General features: G+C 30.3%; 1 protein-coding gene and 1 long non-coding RNA gene across 2 annotated transcripts; one reads left to right on the forward strand and one right to left on the reverse strand.

The window, feature by feature from the left end:
- Nucleotides 1-867: 867 nt before the first annotated feature.
- Nucleotides 868-19,131, reverse strand: LOC145325107 (innexin inx2-like). Its single transcript, XM_080167953.1, has 19 exons — nt 18,954-19,131; nt 18,645-18,702; nt 18,151-18,244; nt 17,813-17,893; nt 10,353-10,442; nt 10,036-10,117; nt 9,424-9,505; nt 8,107-8,160; nt 7,813-7,878; nt 7,416-7,488; nt 6,803-6,893; nt 6,333-6,405; nt 6,007-6,072; nt 5,591-5,650; nt 4,941-5,034; nt 4,518-4,616; nt 3,045-3,092; nt 2,077-2,119; nt 868-1,570 (listed from the first exon to the last, which is right to left on the reverse strand). Exons 1-19 carry the CDS (start codon nt 18,979-18,981, stop codon nt 1,440-1,442), a joined length of 1,413 nt encoding a protein of 470 aa, XP_080024079.1. The 5' UTR covers nt 18,982-19,131; the 3' UTR covers nt 868-1,439.
- Nucleotides 15,308-16,228, forward strand: LOC145324218 (uncharacterized). Its single transcript, XR_013881212.1, has 3 exons — nt 15,308-15,374; nt 15,710-15,759; nt 16,060-16,228. It is a non-coding gene; the product is annotated as an uncharacterized LOC145324218 (long non-coding RNA).
- Nucleotides 19,132-20,600: the final 1,469 nt, after the last annotated feature.

Raw genomic sequence — 20,600 nt, forward strand, 5'->3', positions numbered from 1 at the left:
AATTCACCATTACTTAAAAAGTTGATATTCTAAATTTAATTATATCAGTTTAAATTTTGCATGTTGCATTGGCTGCTGGGTTTCCTATGATATAAGCATTTTAATGGAAAAGGATATATATATTGAAAAAAATATCTGAAAAACCTGATTTGAATCACATTTTTTCTTAAGCAGAGTCGATCCTGAGTTTTAAGATATGAATTAGATATGAAGAGAAAAAAATAAAATAACGCCTTAGCCCACTCAGCCATAACGGAGAATATATTTGTGACGGAAATTTAAACATATTTTAAATTGCAACAAAATTTGTTTGTAGAAAAATTTTCCTTTTGTTAAGTGGAGAAGCAATAAAAGTTATTTCTCGCATCGTATTATAAACGGCTTTCCGCGGATATAGAATGTACAATTATAAGATTAAAACCAGTTTTTTGGCCCGAGGTGCCGAAAGCACTGGCTAAAAAAACTGGTTTTAATCTTATGATTGTACATTTTTATATTCGTAGAAAACTGGATTTAATACGATGCTAGACATAGTTTTTTCGTATGGATGAGAACCGGTTCCTATCTACCGGATTCGATTCAACCATAGAAGAAATTAAACAAAAAAGCTAAAACCCCTTTTTTGTTGAAAATAATGTTTCAGGATGATGTTTTATATAAGAATCAATATCAATAATGTATCATAACAGAAGGAAACAATTATTTTTACCAATTTATCTAAACCTGGATGGTACATCCAGGCATTTCTAGTTTCCTATATAGATCTGACATGGATCTTGAAGCAATTAAGCAGGCCGTTTTGTACATGTTAAAAATTGGAAGATTTCATTACATAAAAGTAATCGCAAATATACTAAATAATAAAAATAACAATTTCAAACATATATTTTGCACAATAGCTAACATAATAAAAATAACACTTAAAACATAATGAAACATAATAAATAACTACAAAACATAAAGAATGAGAATTAATTTTAGGATAAATTCTAGTAAAATGTGAAAAATGGCTTTTACATTTAACAGTTTTCTAATACTAAAAGGTTAAAATGCATGCTTTAAACTTAATTTTAGTTATGCATCTATTCTTTCGCTAGCGGATACTTTATATATCGCATCTTTCTTGGTTATTGACTAATATTAAAAACATAAATATTAAAATTCAACAATTTAACTTTCTTACAAAATATTTTATTGGAAAACAAAGGAAAAGAAAATGTCATGAGCTTAATGCTGCATTTTGATATAATTTTTTTACTACAAAATGACCGTAAATTGAAGTAAATGTAAACCAATGCTACCATAGGAGCAAAATTTATAACGTTTATGTAGTTTAATAGTAAAAAATGAAAAAATAATGTGATGTTCAAAATAAATTTTTTTTGTTTAATTAAAAACACTTTTACTTTGCCGCCCATTATTTTGTTTGGATGATTTTATCATTTTCTGTCCCCAGATTTTTTGGCGGGGCTACTCATTAACATATTTCTTCCCTTCCTTTGTTTTGTTTCTTCTTCTGCAGTCTCTTTTAGGTTGTGGGATATCTTTCTTGGTATCCATTTGAATTCATCTAAAATGTAAATTCTTATATTAGTACCAGGATGTATGTCTTTTGTGAATTTATTTTTTTGTACGTAACAACTGAACCGATATGTTTTTCCTTTACAATGTAGCTTCTCATAGGTCCAGGTAAGGTTTATAATTAGGTATTCTGGGGGTTGAGTCCGACTGCCCCCTTAATTTTTTTCCATTTCAAAGATTTTTAAACGATTAAATTAAGGTTAGATGTCTCTAATATATGCAAATAGGCTAAAAATAATCTTATTCATACAAATACATGATATAAAGTTGATCTTAGAAAAAGTTCCAGACTTACAGTTAAAAAATGTTTAAGTAAAAAAAGTAAAAAATGAAGATCAATGTTAAACAAACTTAAAAATTGAAGAGTGGCGTCGACCTGGTGGTAAACATTCTTGAGGGGGTTATTAACAAGAAAGACTTCCACTCGACAATCTTCAAAAGTTTTTATTCTGTTTCCATTTATCCTTTGTCCGTGGAATTGAAAACAATGTTTACCTTCCTCTTCTTCTTTCTCTTTCTTTGTTCGTCTTTCAGGGCTCTGAAAATTATTGAAAGTTTACTTTAATAAACCTTCTTCCTTTCACCTAGAAGCCTATAACCTGTCAGGTACTGTGTTTGAATTGTTAAAAGCGAAGCTTTTCTATAATTAGGGTCGGTCAGTCAGTCCGTCCGTAACGGATAGCTTTTTTCGTTAATTGTCCTATTGAACGATGTTAGGATTGTCCTATTGATTTCAAACTTTGCATGATGATTCCTTTAGTAGTTAGGTACAATTTAGAAAGCATAGCAACTCTGTAGTCGTCATCAGAATGTCCGTACGTCCATTTTAAACATGTTGCTTTTTACTTTTTGAACAACAATTTTTATGTGATAAAATCATCCGATTGATCTGATTTTTGGATTACTGATTCCTACTACAATAGGTACAATATTTTACGCGAAGCATCTCTATAATCAAGTCCTAAAAATGTCAGTATGTCCTTAAACAGAATTCTGTATTTAAGGAGTTTTTGGAACAAATTTACGTATAATTTTGTCAAACCTTTTGTTCAAATTTTGTATATTCAGTTCTGACATTCTCCAATAGTTAATGTTTATCTGTCATACCGTTTCAGAGCTTCGCTTTTATGGATGTTGTCATCCTTGTTTAGCTATTCTTGAGATTTTGTGAATAACACATAAACAAATAAAAATATATGTACATCCAACTAATTGAATTGAAAGATTGTTTCAGATATGATGCAAAATAGGATTGATTTTATGACAGTTTGTCATGTTCAGGCAGTCTGGTCAAACTTGATTATGTTACAAAAATTTCAAAAAAATAGAAATACGCTTCTTACAGCTTGATTAAGAAAACAAAGTTCGATTACTTTGTTTTCCCCTGCTATACTAGGGGTCAATACGAAATTAGGCAAGTAGTTAAGTAAAGAATTCATCTATACTTTTGAATTTATTATTACCTCTTTTTCTTCTTTTTTCTTCTCCTCATCTTTTTTGTCTTTATCTCCCTAAAATGTTAACAATTTTGAACGACAAGAAAATTGATTTTGTAAGGTAATGTGTATGTCTAATTTTCAGGAATAACTTTTGACTAAGGGCCATGTCATATAAAAATAATGTTTCTTTAAACTTTTTAGTAGCGAAGCTACTCTATAATTCACTTTGTCCGTCCGTCAGTCCGTCAGTCAGTCCGTCAGTCAGTCCGTCAGTCCGTAACGCTATGGGGGAAATGGGATTTACTCAGCTCCTATAAAAGATAGAATGCTGAAATTTTTTGACAACATTCCCATCATTAAGGAGCACAATTGACTTCAAAACATCAATGGCGTTCGGACCGATTTTTAGCAGGTTTTAGGCTATTTTTATATTTTTCACATTTTTCTCCATATCTTCAGTGTTTATGGTCCGATTTTCAAAATTTTTTCAGTTACAGATATCAAAATTAAATTTCCCGTCGTTTAAAGGAACAACCATGAAGGCCAGACTGCCTTTGTAGCAGGTTTTAGGCTATTTTTATATTTTTCACATTTTTCTCCATATCTTCAGTGTTTATGGTCCGATTTTCAAAATTTTTTCAGTTATAGATATCAAAATTAAATTTTCCGTCTTTTAAAGAAAACAACCATGACGGCCAGACTGCCTTTTTAGCAGGTTTTAGGCTGTTTTTTATATATTTAACATTTTTCTCCATATCTTCAGTATTTATAGTCCGATTTTCAAAATTTTTCAGTTATAAATATGAAGATTAAATTTCCCGTCTTTTAAACAAAATAACCATGACGGCCAGACTGCCTTTTTAGCAGGTTTTAGGCTATTTTTATATATTTAACACTTTTTTCCATATCTTCAGTGTATAAGGTCCGATTTTCCAAATTTTTTAAGTTAAGGATTTAAAAATTAAATTTTTTGTCGTTTTAATAAAATAACCATGACGGCCAGACTGCCTTTTATCAGGTTTTTGGCTATTTTTATATGTTTTACATATTTCCCCATATCTTTGTATATTTTGAAGCAATTTTCAAACTTTTAAGGGATATCTGTATCAAAATAATTTTTCCTATTGTTATGAGCATCTTATCTATTCTTGATTTTCGTAAAAACCTTTTAAATCTACGTATTCCAATCGACGATTTTTTGTGCTTCGCTACTTATGGATGTTGTCATCCTTGTTTACAAATATTTCTATGTTGCAATACAAGTATTTTATGATTTTTTTTTAAAAATACCTAATAGTGCTGAAATTATTTGATAAGCTTTAATAGTTATTTATCGCATTGTATTATAGACTGCCTTCCGCGGATATTAAAAAGATTTAAACCAGTTTTGCTAGCCCTGAGGGAACGAAGGCCCGGACTAACAATACGTTTCTAATCTGGCGGATATTAATCGGTTTCGAAGACATTCTGAAAATTTGTATTACAAGTGTTATAAACCTTGTCCTCTTTCTCATCTTTCTTTTTCTTGTTAGCAGAGTCAGGCTCCTCTAAACCAGCTATTACTGTCTCTGTTGTGTCATCTTTCAGCAGTGGTTTCTAAATAAATAGAAATGCATTATTAGCTTCATTTCAATGTGCGTTACTCTCAGACTGAACGGTCAACTTGACAATTCAAGTCTAATATATAACAGATTGGTGGTTGCAATCATTATCAATGAAACAAAAACGAAATTTTCCGGCTATTTATAATACCGGATATCCGGTATCCGGCTGGATATCTGGCCATTACCGGATATTACCAAAACACCGGATATCCGGCCGGTTAACTGGATATCTGGCGATAGAAATCAGCCGGATAACCGTTTTTGCACCAACCTAACTAGGTAAACAATAATTTGTTTTAAAAATCACTAAGTATACCTTTATACCATCTTTCTCCACTTTAGAAAGTTTGTTCAAAAATAAGTAGAATAACCGTCTGTTCATATTTTTACTCATTTGATACAGAACAAACCTAAATACAAATGTTTTAAGTTATACAAATACATATATAATCTCAGTCTAAAAGCATAGAATATTTCCTTGATCAATATGATTGTTTTGCGCATATGAACGTGTTTATAAAACTTTGGGTGCCAGAAAATTTACAGTCAATGTCCTCTCCCTTTCCTGATAAAGAAAAAAATGGAACCTAGTAATAGTGTCTAACTTTTTATCTTTGTGACGTAACAAAAATCCATCTCTTTTTTAGGGGTTTCCTTTCCCACCTTCCCTCTCATCCTTCGATTTTTGTTACGTCACAAAGATAAAAAGTTAGACACTATTACTAGGTTCAAAAAATTGTAATATACACAGTGGTGTAAGTGTTAGTAATGTTTATTAATCGCATGTTATTGCAGACAGTTTTTAGCAGATAGTGATAGTGAAAAGTGGCCAGGGCCATTGTTTCCAAGTGGCCAACAAAACTGGGTTTAATCCTAAGATACATGATTATTGAATATGTGTCAGCACTGTATTAAATCCAATGGAAATGTATTGGATTGAAAGCCCTACAGGAAATAAAAACATACCAATCCCCAATACTACAACTGTTAACATAGCCACGGATGTTGGCACATTGTTCTTTGTCCCTGAATAAAAAGTACAGATTAGACAAATTGTGGCGCTTTCCCTAAAAGAGCCTTGACGAACACAACCCCCCCCCCCTTCTTTCTTTATGATATATTGTAAATTCGTTTGGTTAATCTTTTTAAGTGTTAGAGCACCGAGGGTATACATCGCGCATTGCCTCAAACAGAGGTTAGGTTTAAGAAAAAAAACTTCCTCACCCTAATTTTAAATTTATTTTTAGAAAAAAAGGGAGGGGGAAGGTTATATCCTTGAATAGTTTACATCATGAATATAAAAACTAAAGGCATAGGCTTTATTTGATGTTTCAATTGATGAGTTTCATTAAAAAAAAAAACTAAATTACAATGAAAATTACCTAAAGTATCGATGCATTCTAAGCTTGAGTAGGATGTAGCGATATTGTGAAACTGTTTGTAAAAGTCTAAATTAAAAAATAGTAACTTTAGATTAAGATTTGCACGGCTGTCATAAAATAATAGTGTATAGAATTTTTATAAAGATTATTATGAGCTTTTATTGTAAAATACAAGTTGACTGTCTGTGTCTATCATATTTAGCGGCATTCTGCGAAGGTACCTTATATGATACAATACATGATTTTTCTGAATAGCTGAGAAGCGGTTCTAATTAGAAGAAGTATTTGTTTCTAAAGCCATACTGGAATAGTTATTTTATGTTTACCTTTGAAAGATCCTAAAAAGCGCCGCAATAACCAAGATGACATACCAGATCCATAGAATCAAGTAAACTTTATCTATAACATATAATTTAACGGAATTAATTAGTTTGAAAATATGAAAGGAAAGGACTATCTTTCTTTTTTATATCTTCTGCATGGAATAAAAGTTATAGTCCGACCAAGAAATAGGTTTATTTGCTATATATATATATATAAAAAAAACAGCAGGGATTGATTATATCATAAGTTTTCAAAATTTCATTTGGATAATTCTATTATATGTATAACGAAGTAAGGTTTTTTATCTACTAAGCTTACAATTTCAATAACTAAATTTACTGATCCAGTTTTCTAGAGAAGCTTTACATAGGTTCAAGGTTGGGTTTAAGCTAGTTTTCTGCCACCTTCCTACCCGTTTAAATGCAAAGCCCTTCGATGCTAGGGGTACAAACACAAGTATATTATAATATACCTATAATGATATTCAAAGCCAGAATGCACAGAGCTTGTAAACTCTCTTGTCTTCCTGCCATTCCGTACCGAAAATATGTACAGCTTGCCACCTGAGTATAAACATAAAAAGGTTTTTTATATGTCGTCTTTATTCCATAACTATTTTTAAAAATTAGCTATCAAACAGCAATAAATGTCCAAATACATTCCCAATATCTAACATTTTGATAGTTAACTAAGTATTTTTAAAAGCAAAGCTTTTTCTATAATTAAGGTCCGTGCGTAGGTCCGTAACGGTTATATCTTTTCGTTAATTAAAACAGGTTAGAATTGTCCTATCGATTCCAAACTTTGCATAATGATTCCTGTAACAGTTAGGTACGATTTAGGTTACCAGTAAGTCATTTAAAATACGCTGATTTTAAACTTTTTGACAATAACATTTTGTATATAATTGTAATTGTCCAATTTATCTGATTTTTGGAAAATTGGTTCCTAAGACAGCAAGGTACAATATTTTAAGCAACGCATCTCTATACTCAAGTCCTAGAAATGTAGGTATATCCTTATTCTTGTACATCACTGTATCTAAATTATCAGGGATACAAGGATAGGGTAATGGATATACTCACCCTTGGAAAAGCTTGACACATAGGATTATAATTGCCAAGCATATCTCTCTCTTCTTCGGGTATATTATAATATCTGAATTTGAGAAATAAATTAAATATTTGCACAGAAAGAACGAATCTGGATCAATGTAAATAGTAAAGTATAAGACAGTAAAATGTTTTAAGACGACGGTGGCCTCAGTCTGCTTTGATAATAAAAAAGAGAATAAATTTTCTTATTTAAGATAAGAATTAATAAAACTTTTTATTAAAGCTATAATAAATAACGAAGTTAAAGTTATTTCTACATCATATACTCGTACGCCCGTAAAATTGCTAATGATTTTATACTTACGGCAAAAGGAAATGTCGTCATATTTTATCTTTACATAAAATTACAAGAAAATATAAATTGTACCTAAAAACATCGGAACCATAAGTAAGAAAGCTGTTCTGTAGAAATTTATCTGTTATCACCACCTGACTATAATGTAATAATCATAATTAATAAGGTGAGCAGCAATAACAAGATACAGACATCTTAGTAGCAGAGTTGGCTAGGAATCACAAAAATTAATTTATAGTATATGTTTTATAAGTAACTAATATTTCTAGGTCATGAAAATCCGCCAATTTTTATTTCATTTCAATATGCATTTCAAAGAAAACTTATTAAACTTTTTTTGTTAATAAAATGATAAAAAATACTTACCAAAATACTATAAAAAGGTTGAGGATTTCACACAGAAGAAATGCAAAATAATATCTGTAAATAATTTTATTCAAGATTCAAAAGTTTTATGAATGAAGTTTTCTATATGTTAGTCTGTCTATATTTATGTTCGATGATCTACTTTTCTGGAGTAGAAAAAAAGAATTGTGTACAGGGGAAAATTGTCGTCAATCTAGGTTGCTTTTTGGTCATAAATTTATTGGTCAGTTCTTTCATCCAAAAAGAGGGAAGGGAATGGGATGGTTGGGTGCCAGATACATGTTTTACTTTATTAGAGTAAATGATAATCTGGTGTATAAGCTTCCCTGAAAAGTCCAAAAGTAGAACTGTCTAAATGGATTACTTGTACTCTTACTTTATCCTTCACATATCCCCACTGACTAAATTTTTTAAAAACTTGATTTTTTGCTTCAGCAACCTTAACATAACCTATAAATATTAAGGAGGGGCTATAGGTGTTCTATTAGTGACTGTAGATATATTGCTCTAAATTGTACTGTTACAGATACCCAGTAGTCCGAAAATGTACCAGGGCAAATAGCTATTCAAATACTGATCCTGAAAGTTGTAATACTGTAAAATTGATTTTGTATATTACAGTAAATAAATCTTTTAGAAGATATTTAAAATCTCTAGAAAACCCGAAATACAAAGTATGGACTGTACAAAATTAGACCCTAAATTAACCCTCCACCAATTGAATACTTTTAGTTTTTTATGCATGCATAATAGCATTTAGCTTTAATTAGGCAAACTGTTTTGTCTCGCATTGCTGCATTGATATTCATGTCTATCAGTTTACCCGCTTGAAATTAAAGATATTGTATTGACATTAGAGTAAAACACTAGAGGGAGAGGAAGTTAAGTAACTGTAAGTGCCCATCCCAAGGACCTTGTTCAGACTCTCAATTGGGTCTTTGAAAATCAACCAATAGCTTCGGGAATATTAACACAGCCCAATAGCAGAAAACAATTTGGTAGCAGACGAAAAAGGTCATCGGAAAAGGGCGACAGGTAGTTATCTGTATATACATCTGTACTATAGATCTGTTGTGTTGACATAAAATTGAAAATACATAGATCAACACTTAGTGCATCAAAAAAAAGCAGTTACAAACTTTATTTCTTGCTTTTTTATCACTTAAAGATTTCAATTTTGTTACTTAAAAGTCCGTGTTTAACAATTTATTTTGTCTTGTTTTGTATCTATAGACGATATCTCTCTTGTTTTGATTCAACTGAATATGTATATTAACTTTTACTCTATTAAATCCTTTAAAATCTTGTAAAATATTCCTGTTATATTTTCCATAAAGATGTTCAGTATAATTTGCCATTAGAGAATCACATTTTTCTTCCATGGCTTCTATTACTTTACCTTAATGTTACATAAAATAAATTATAGCAAAGATTCATTACAGTTAAAAAAAGTCTCTAAAATTTATTAAACAGTTGCTTTAATGTTGTGCTAGCAGCTGTGCCCTTTTCATCTATGAACTGTAAATATCTAAGGTGTAAGAAGGGAAAATTGCCTAAAGCCATCCCAACACTTAAATATTAAATTAAACTAGCCTAAAACAATCCTGGGACCTATCATCCTATGTGAATATTCCCTAAAAATAAAAAATTGATAGATTTAGTAGTTATGAAAATCTTCAGCTTCAGTAAAAAAAAACTTTTTTTTAAATTTGTTATTTAAAGATCGTTAAGAAAATTGACTCTTATTTGTTATTTAATTAACGATAAGTATTAACATACAAAAAAATCAACATTCCGCAGATGTATAAACATTTTGAAAAAAAAATCTTACTGATTTTTAAAAAGACATATACAAATATCTTAAATGTTTTTGTTTAAATTGAATTGTTTTTATAACATTTGAAAGCTTTTAACTATATTGTTTGATACCTTGTTTATCTTTAGCTAGATGTTTCATTAGACCTCCTTCCATAGATAACCATAATGCTCGCGGTAAATAGAATAGAAAGGCCTGAAAAAATTACACTTAAAAAGCTGCAGTGTTTTTTATATTGTTCTAACCATTTCTTGTTAAAAAGTAGTTAATTTTTGAAATATATGATATTTTTTATGACCCTTTGCAAATGTTAAGCTGCTAAGCACCCAGACAAAAATTGCAAAAGGAAGACTGGTTTAGGTGTCAATTTACAAAAATGTAATTTTGCCTAGTTATATACCAAAAAGGGCTTTTACTAAAAATATTTTACCTGTCCAAAAAGGCAGAGGGGCACCCATTGGTAGTACCTGTTGTACATCTCTTGATCATCGCTTGGCAATGCTTTCCTTCCACAATGCCCCTAACAAAAATTTAGCATTTATACAGTGTGTTTTTTTTATGAGAACTTTTTTGAAAGCAATTTTACCCCACTTATAGTTATCAGAATTTAATAATTAATGGCTTATTTTCTTCGTTTTTTAATGCAATTAATAGAACAACAAAAAAGTATTTCAGTTTTTATTTAAAAAGTACAGTAAAATCTAAAATTCAACACTTAGGTGTCAACATCTAAAATTGGTTTTAGCGCATTTTTCGTATGCTCAAATAAAACATATCAAAGTTTGAAGGTCATATCTCAACCAGGGAGGTAGTACTAGCCCCCTAAAGTCGACTACAGAAAATCCAATTTTTTTCTTGCAAAGGGTAGAAGATTTAGGATAAGAAAAATGCGCTAAAACCATTTTTAGATGTTGACACCTAAGTTTTGAATTTTAGATTCTACTGTACGTTTTAAATAAAAACTGAAATATTTTTTTGGTGTTCTATTAATTGCATTAAAAAACGAAGAAAATAAGCCATTAATCATTAAACTCTGATAACTATAAGTGGGATAAAGTTGCTTTCAAAAAAGTTCTCATAAAAAATCACACTGTATTAGCCAAAAAAAAAACTATTTTAGTGGATAGCAAACTCAAAATTTACCCTCTGATGGGATATGAAAGTGGTACATTTAATAGAACCTTCGTCAGGGAGGATGTGTTATTTCTTGGTGGAGCACAGTGAGCCCAGGAATCAAATTTTGTGGAAAAAATTAATAACTTCCTTATTTTTTAACCAAATCGAACAATTTTTTTTTAATTGGAAGGTTTTTATAGTACCTTTTACAGAATTAACAAAATTACCCCCTCCCCCCCGCCCAAGATGATTGGGGGGCCAAGATATCCCCCCCAAAGTGAATAATATTCATAATTCTTATCTTAACTTTCTCATTTTTTCAATAAAATTCAATTCTTTTTTTTTTAATTGAAAGGTATTTAGAGTACTCTGTATTAGATACAAAATTTACCCTAAACCCCCACTGGGGCTACTGGGGAGGGGTTAATTCACCCCCCCCCCCCCAAAAAAAAGGGAAAATTAAGACATTTTTCTTCCAATTCGCTTATTTTTAAATCTATTTCAACAAAATGTACTTTGATATATATATAATATATGTATATAAGAAAAATTCCTTTAACCTAAAAGTCACCCCCCCCTCATCCCCAGGGGCGACGAGTGGTGCAAAACATCTCCCCCCCCCCCCCCCCCGCTTAAAAAAATGTAAAATTTTAATGCTTTGACAAATTTTTACTTATTTTAAAATTAAATATTTTAACTAGCTGATGAAAAGATTTTGTATTATATTCCCCTCCGCCCCCCTGGCCCCTACTTTTTGTTCTGTTAATAGGGGGGGGGGGGGGGGAAGGCAGGGCCAGGTCAGCCTAGAACCTCTCATCCCCTGCCTTAAATTAAATGAACTACTTTATTTATATTTTGTGAAAATTTTGGCTAGGCTGGTCTGGGCTTTCCTCCCTCCCCGTAATTCTTTCCGGCCTGGCTGGCCAAAAATCAACATTTACAACAAAAAAAAAATTAAGATCTTACTAAAGAGGACTATCCACGAACATGAGCAAGTGATTTTAAGCACCTTCCAACATTGATCCATAGTATTTTTATAGTGAATATACTAGGTTTATGTTAAATATTTGGTTTATCAACTAAAAAGTTATGCTTCACTATGGTTTTATATGAAAAAACTTTAAAATGTAAAGCATTTTTAGATACAATATCATCAACTGCTTTCTTGAGTTCAAAGGACAAAAAAAATTAAAGCATCAAATGCTGTAAATTGCAAAATTATATTAATTAAACTGTTTAAAATATTACAAGTTACCAACCCTTTTCTAAACATACATTTTAATCAAAATGATGTACTTTTGTGTCAAAGCTTTTAAACAACAGTTTGAGTCAACAAACATCCAGTCTTACTTTTATTTATAAAAAGAAAAATTGAAGAAATTTTTTTTTATTTTTTTTGGGGGGGGGCAATTACTCTTTGGAGGGTGGTAGTACCCTCCTCCAAAATAGTTATTAACCTTTCCAGGACTTATGTGAACCTATTTGAAGGAGAACCATATCGGTTCAGTGATTAGCAAGATCCTTCTGTTTCTTTTAAATAAGGATTATACACTAAATTTAGCTTAATAAGGTTGCGTATGACCTTTACAAAAATGTCTATAGAGCTTAAGCAACTAAGTGAAAGTTAATAAGACCAACGGGATCTTCTTATATATTGCCTAAATAATGCTAGAACTCAATCCTAAAAGTTTTCATCTCGTTGCTAAAAAGATCAAGGTATTTGAATCAGAGCATAAAAAAATATTCAATGTGCCTTTTCTTGCAATTTCACTGTCTGTCTTTAATATGGATTTAAGAGTTTTTTTTCTACAAAACTATTTTGTTTCTTGTTATCCAGCGTTAGATAATTGCACAACGGTTCTAAAATGGTATTACATTACGTTCTAAGTTAATATTTGATTAAATGGCAGGTAAAACAAAAAAATTAAAAATAAACATTTTTTTGGAAGATTTTTGTATCTAAATTCCGTGAATTCCAGGGTAACAACTTCAGAAGGCCATAAAAACTTTTATCTTTTATATTTTTCATTGATTTAAAAATGCAAACCTCCTCTAATATGATGAATATTAACATGGACTTTTAAAATAATTAATTTTCTAAAGTTCGATTTTTGGGCCTAAATAATTTTTTCCAAAAAGGTGGATTCCTGGGCTCACTGTGTGGAGGGGATGCTAAACCCTCAAGAAAAAAGATTTCATTTCAAAACTTAAATCAATTATGCTGGGAGGGGGGGGGGGAGTAAATCACACCCATCTAAAGGCTTGGAGGGAATCCACTATGTTATGTTATGTTCACAATTTTTTCTCTTAATATTAAGTCACCTATAGGTAATAGGTATGTGTAATATCTTATGATTTATAATGATTTAAATTCTGAGAGAATGTGTTAAGGAAACTATTAAAGCCATTATTTCTTAAAAGGCTGTATGTATGCAATATTTGAAAATTTTGGCTTATAATGTATCCATCAAATTCACTTATGAACAAGGACAATTACATCCAAATATCTATAATACAAAGTAGCTTGATGTCTGTCCGTCTGTCTGTCCGTCCGTCCCTTAAGATCTCGGTAACCACTGAACCGATCGGATTCTACTCTTCAGGGAATATACCTACTGGTCCTGTGGTGGTTTTAGGCTATTTTCTTGGGGGGTGGAACACCCCCAACCCCCCCAAAATTTTTTTTTTTACATTTTTTGTAAAATCTGAGTAACTGCTGATCAAATTAGGCTCTACCCTTCTGGGAATATACCCACTGGTCCTCGGGTGGTTTTAAGCTATTTTCTTGGGGGGTGGGACACCCCAACCCCCCCCAAAAAAAAAAAATACCCACTTCCAAAATTTCTAATTTTTTTAAAATTTTTGTAAACAAAAACCAGTAATTGGGGTGGGGGAACCCCACTGCAACATGGGGCGAAGCTCCCATGAATCCCCCCCCCCAAAAAAAATTTAAATATTTTTTTTAGATTTTAATTTTTGTGTATGCGAACAACCAAGGTTTAATTTTTACGAATTGAAATTTTTGTGTATACGGCAAACAACCTGGGTTTAATTTGTACAAATTAAAATTTTTGTGCATAAAACTCACAAGCTGGGTTTAATTTTACCACAGAGTAATTAAACAAAGAATATTTTTTTGAATATTTCTATTTAGGAGGGTTGACTTCCCATTACTTCATAGGGCGAAGCCCCTAGAGGCTAGGGGCGAAGCCGCTAGTAATATAAAAAATGATAAGATAATAGTTATTTATCATATTTTCGTAATATTGTGAATGCGAGAAAGGATTTTAAAATTATTTCAACAAATTTGGTCATGTGATCAAAAATTTGAATTGTCCGTCTACTTTTGCCCCCCTGTGGGGGCGAAGTAGGTGGAAATTAAAATTTTTGTCACTTGACCTTAATATTGATGAAATGATTTTAAATGACCTTTCTTGTATTAAAAATATTATTAAAATTATGATACTTGGGTTTGTTGGATTTAAACCCTGTCTTAAAAACTCAAAACTGAAATAATACATATCACAAAGGGTTAATTATACTGTATGTTTATTGGTTCTCTGTGCCTTTCTTTCCCTCTCCTCTCTCTATTTCTGTCTGTTTCCTTTTCCCCTCCCTCCCTATACACCGTCTCATTCTCTCTTTCACTTATATATTTACCCCCCCCCCCCCACACTTCATCTAATTCTTTTTTTCTCTCTCACATGCTATTTCTATCTCTTCCCCTCTCTCTCTTCAAAAGATAAATATTTTCTTCAAAAATATTTTTTTTATACCGTCCTATTTGTAACAATGAAATTTTTCTGTTTTATAAAAATAACTTAATTTTTCATTTTAGCTAATTATTTGAAATCTTTATATTTACCCCTTTTTCTGCAAATAAAATGATCAACTAAAAATTGATTACCCGTTTGTTCCCTGATTTCCAAAGTTGTACGACAGATAACCTAACTATTGCAAAAGCTAATATCAGCTAATCCGGTCAAAGGGAAAAGCTGAAAGGAAAGGGGGGGGGGGGGTATAATAGTTCTTCTATTAATCACCAACGCCCCCCCCCCACCCATAGTATAAGTCCTCCCTTTTTTTAATTGGAACTCCATTTAATAAAACGTAAAAATAGCTTAAGTTGTGAAAACTAAATTTTGATTTTTTTTAGAAGTTTGAAGCTTTTTAAACTAGTAGTAAATATTTAGATAGGATGATGGTGACACATACAAAATCGGAAACTAAGATTCAGCTGACCTATAAAGTTCTTTAATTTAATGTACGACAATGTTTTTAAACACTTAGTAATCATTTGAACATTGTTTTAGGCGGAGGTTATGTCAGATAAAACGTAGGTATTTTGTTCAGTGTTATTTTATTATATAAAGTACATTTTTTGCCTGAAGCTAATTATCTTTAAAAAATGCTTGTTCGATTAAATTGTACTTTTCAGGGAAGTTTTATTAGTGTCTTGAACTATTACATAAAGTATTAATGTTTTTTTGTCTGATACTTATGATCTCAGAAATTACTGGTCCGAATGTTTTTTTTTCAGTTTAGCTTTACATAGGTCCTTGGATGGTTTTAGGCCATTTTTTTCTGTCCATTCTTTGTACATGGAAGCTTGGGGGCGCGCTATTATTATCAATATTTTTATAAGAAATATAATTATATAAAATATTTTAGGCTTGTCAGAAAACTTGAATCTACCATTTTTTGCTGCGAGTGTTTGCAAGGTAAGTTTTGTTAAATCTAGCTTCTCTATAATTAATGCCCCTTTGTTCATTTGTCTGTATGTCACTTCAACTGTTTATCCACATCTGTCTGTTTGTAAATCTGTGTCCGTAAGTCTGTCTGTCCGTGTGTCTGCCTGACGGACTTTCTGTTGGTATGTACATCAATTTTAACATACTTAGACATGTTATAATTGTCCTATAAATATTAAACTTGTGATTTTAAAATTCAAAGATTAATGCTTTAATAGAAAGACAAATAGATTTTATTACCAACCTATCAAAATAATTGTTATATTTTAGGAGAATTAGCTTCCTTCCATTCTGCCTGTTATTGGTTATGTAAAAGTCACTTGGAGATGTGGCAACGATTTTGGTGTCTGCTTGCAAAATTACACATGAAGAAATCAACTGGTTATTTTATATCTATTTTGTTAAATGTTTACCCTAAAATAAATGTTAATTTAATTTATTTGTGTATTTATAAAATTTTTGTTTGGCAAACCTACTCTATAACTCGACATTTCCTGAATGTTTAAACTTTTGTTAGTTTTAAGTGTAATGTTTTAAAAGATTCTGTGAGCGTCAGGGGGGGGGGTGGAGGGGGGTATCCCCCTCTCAGGGGAAGGGGGGTTGAGGGGGGTCTCCCCCCTCAGAAAAAGCTTGGGCTTTGTCTGTAACAAAAAATATACCCCAAAATAATTTAGCTGCATCTTTTTTTAGTGTTGGAATACTATGTTTTTTTAATCCTAGAATCAACCAATAAGAAATAGGCATAATCTAGAAAAAGTTAGGAATAGAAATTATTTCTTTTGTATAAATTCCTTTTTCAAAATAAGAAATTTCCTAATTGTGTAATGTTGGAAAAAATATTATTTTTTTAACAATCCTGACGTCAACCAAGAAGAAATAGGCATGATGTAGTAAAAGTTTGGAATAAAATTTGTTTTATTAATTCCTTTCTTTAAAATATGAAATTGTATAATTATGAAAATGTTGGAAAAAATATTATTTTTTTTTATATCCTGGTGTCAACCAATAAGAAATAGGCATGATGTAGTAAATTTTGGAATAAAAATTATTTTTTTTTATTAATTCCTTTTTCAATACATGAGACTTTATAATTATGAAAATGTTGGAAAATTTTTTATTCTTTTTGAATTCTGATGTTGGCCAATAAGAAATAGGCATGAGGTAGTAAAAGTTTGGAAAAAAATATTATTTCTTTATCAATTCCTTTATTTTAGAATATAACACTTTAATTTTGATAATGTTGGAATAAAAATTATTGTTCTCTAAATTTTTATGATAACATGCCTATATCTTATTGGTTGATAGTAAAATTTAAAAAAAAATAATATTTATTCCAGTATGAAGAGAAATAAATTTGAAAAAAAATAATTTTCTTTCTCCTATATTTATTATTCCAATATGCCTCGAATTAATTTTGAAAAAAAATAATTTTCTTTCCCATATTTTTATTCCTTTTTCTTATTGGATGTCATTTTATGTCCAATAAGAGACTAGTGTTTAAATATTTTAAAGGTTATTATTGTATTTATTTTGAATATGATAATAGCAACATTATCTCATTAAATACAATAAACAACTTTAAAATGCAATGCAGTAAGAAAACTAAAAAAATAACAAGTTTGGATTTTTAAACACTTTAGGAAATGGAACTACGATTGACAAAAATGCCCCACAACATTTATTACTAATCAACCCTTAAAATATATATATGAGACTTGTAAATGACCTAATAATTAAAAGAATATACATAAGGAATTAAGTACTGAAAAAATAACCTTTTTGATAACTTGTTCAACCTTCTCTCAAAATTTTATACATGAAAAAGAAGTTAACACTCCATCAAAACAGATTTTTGAACTGTTGATTATTTTTAAAAAAATTACAAAAATAAAATACAATTTTTTAGTTCCATTATTTAATTATTTTATGTACAAAGTTTTGGCAATGGTTTAAAAATATTTTCCCTAAGACACTTATAAATCTAAATTGTTTTTTAAACGAATTTGAGAAAACTAAATATTACCCCAAAATTTTCTGGCAGATTGAACTTTGAATACATCCAACAATAAGATTTCAAGGTATTTTCACTCACTCCTCCTTGCGGCTGAAATAATAGTTAAACATTTTCATGTTTCTTTTGGGACTAGTAAATAAAATAGTTTCCTTCGATAGCACGACCTTTGTTTGAAAGTCTTAATTGTGTATGGTAATACATTATATCTATTTATGGGCTAAGATATTCCTTGTATTCATGCTATTGGTGCTACGTCTAGACAAAAAAAAAGTAATAGATACCATTTTAACATCCTTAGTTTGACACGGAGAATGCAAGACTCAAAGTCGGAACAAATGTATACTTACCAAATCACATTCTATGGGGCTACCAAAGAACTGATTGGAAGTGACAAGGACTGAAGCTGCCGCAAACAGTGATGTCGAATACTGGTAAAATAATCTAAACAGTTTTTAATTTAAATCAAAATGGATAAATTAAATGACTATAAAATCAAAATTCAAAAATGATTATAGTAGCGGGGTTCTTTTTTTTGATTTATTAATCATCTTGAGAACCCAAATGCATCATCTGTTTGTACTGGGATGCGATATTCTGACGTTCACTGTAGGATAATAAGTTAAGTAACATCCAAAAGACAACCAACCCTTTGATTGCACATTTTGTTCCCAAGTCCTAACTGTGCATGGTTTAAATGAGTTGAGCTTGTTTATGGACCAAGGCATTCCCCATACTCTTTTGGTGTCATTTACCAGCAGATAGAAAACAACAAGTTAACTTCTTATACCGACAATGTTATAAAAATAATTTGCTTTTGAAAAATATGATTAAATCTAAAAACCTGAATGTCCAATTATCAATTGTAGGATTTGACTCTCCAAGAATCAACTCTCTAGCCCCTATAGAAAATATTAATAAAACAAGGACAATTTTCTAAATAACAAAAAGTAATATAATCATAAAAAATGCATAGTGAAGCTTCTCATGGCAGGAAAGGTTTATAACTATTTTTAGGCTTTTCCCTTTTTCTTTAAGTGACCCTAACGGCCTCTAGGGGCGTATTCGCTAAATTAAAAGTAAACAAAGGAGTTTGAATAAAACCGATAAAAAAATGTCAATTTAAAAGTTTAAGGCACAAAAATGAAATAACCTGTAGCCGCCGCTAATATCGAAGCCATTTTAGTCACTTTTTATAATACTTTAATTCACTTTTTACATTATCTGTTTTTGGAGGATTTATATCATTTGTTTATATTAATTGATTTTTCTGACTGAATGTTCATTTATAGCTTTTCAACATTTTGCTCTCTTTCTCTAGGACTTACATTCACTCTGTAAATAAAAGATAACATGACAAAAATATTAAAACATGTCCCACTATTTTTTTATTTTTAATCAAAAGAACATAGGGAATAATTTTTAATTGAATTTTGAAAAAAAAATTAAAATGTTTAAAGATTAATTTGATTATGTCACGTTTTTCAATGTTTTGCTTGTTAACACTATCAAAAATGTTGAGCATGCATGCTTCACTTTTTTTTACAGTGTTACATAAAAACTGCAAATAATTATACTATTAGTAAAACTTTGGATTGTTTGTTTAACTGCATAGTCCACTGTATGCAGTTTGACAGTATCAAATAGGCGCTTAACATGTGCTTTATAAACATAAAATGACTTCAAATTTGCTAAACAATTATTAATATTAATCAATACAATAGAACAAATAAATTTAGCTTGATCTACAACGCTTTCTTTCCCTCAATATACTATTGGAAGAAGATTAGTCCATCCTTATATTCCTGCTTTAAATAATTTGCACATGCAAAATCTTAACTGTTTTGATGGAACACTTCTGTTTACACTTTTTATCTTTAATTAACCTTTCCCCATTTACTCCTCTACCTTCCCCTGTTCTTACCCATTCCCTTTTCTCCCTAATCTTTTTATCTCTTAAAGTTGACCGCCAAATTGCAAAAATACTTTTTATTTTAATTTCAATTTTTCATTTACAAGGAGATTCATTATTTCAATTTATAAATTTTCATAATGTTGTGCAACTGTTTTATTGATATTTTTTATCAAAAGTCACCTTTTTACCAGGTATAGGTATAACCAACAATAGAAAAAATCTAAAATAATATTTGGGGGGGGGGGGCAAATGGAGAGGTCGTCAATTTTACGATGTGTTGCCCCCCAACGACAGCTAAAAATACGAATAGGTTTCGGGTTTTTCCCTGAATTAATTTCATTATTGGTATAAGCTGCCTTTTTACATTATTTTCTCTGTATTATTTATAGGGTAATATACACAAAATTGAATTAAGACAAATCCGACCTTGTAAAATACCATATAACTATATTGTGTTCTTATTTAAGCTACTGTATTATTTGTTCTTGTTTTTAACAAGTTGACCGCAAATTTTGATATAAACTTGTAAATTCTTAATTCAATTGTATGTTAAGTGTCAATCCCAATTTTCTGCTTCGTAACAAAACTTAAAATCATTTTGATATTATAAATTTTTGAATAAGTTTGAAATGTAAGATATATAAATAATCGTTTTGTAAAATTGTAATACTCAATTAATATAAATGTCAAAAGGTTTTAATCAAATAATATACTTTTTACTGACTGTATATAACTTTAGTAACTTTTTCAGTAGATCAATTATAAATCAGATAACAAATAGTCAACATAGGTTATCGTTTATGACTAATGTTAGGAACATAAAATCTATGAGGGAGAAGGTTACTTTCAAATATCAAATTATGATGCAAATAGTTTAGGATTTTT

The sequence above is a fragment of the Acartia tonsa genome, chromosome 7, assembly GCF_053477335.1.
Source record: "Acartia tonsa isolate MP-2025a chromosome 7, ASM5347733v1, whole genome shotgun sequence".
Classification (NCBI taxonomy): domain Eukaryota; kingdom Metazoa; phylum Arthropoda; class Copepoda; order Calanoida; family Acartiidae; genus Acartia; species Acartia tonsa.

What these genes read in the sequence shown, in the direction of transcription:
- LOC145325107 (XM_080167953.1), bottom strand. Translation starts at nt 18,981, where the DNA reads ATGGCTTCGATATTAGCGGCGGCTACAG. An exon ending in GATATTAGCGGCGGCTACAG is followed by an intron (nt 18,703 to 18,953) that starts GTTATTTCATTT and finishes TATTTTCTATAG; the next exon opens with GGGCTAGAGAGTTGATTCTT. An exon ending in AAGATGAGAAAGAGGACAAG is followed by an intron (nt 3,093 to 4,517) that starts GTTTATAACACT and finishes TTAACATTTTAG; the next exon opens with GGAGATAAAGACAAAAAAGA.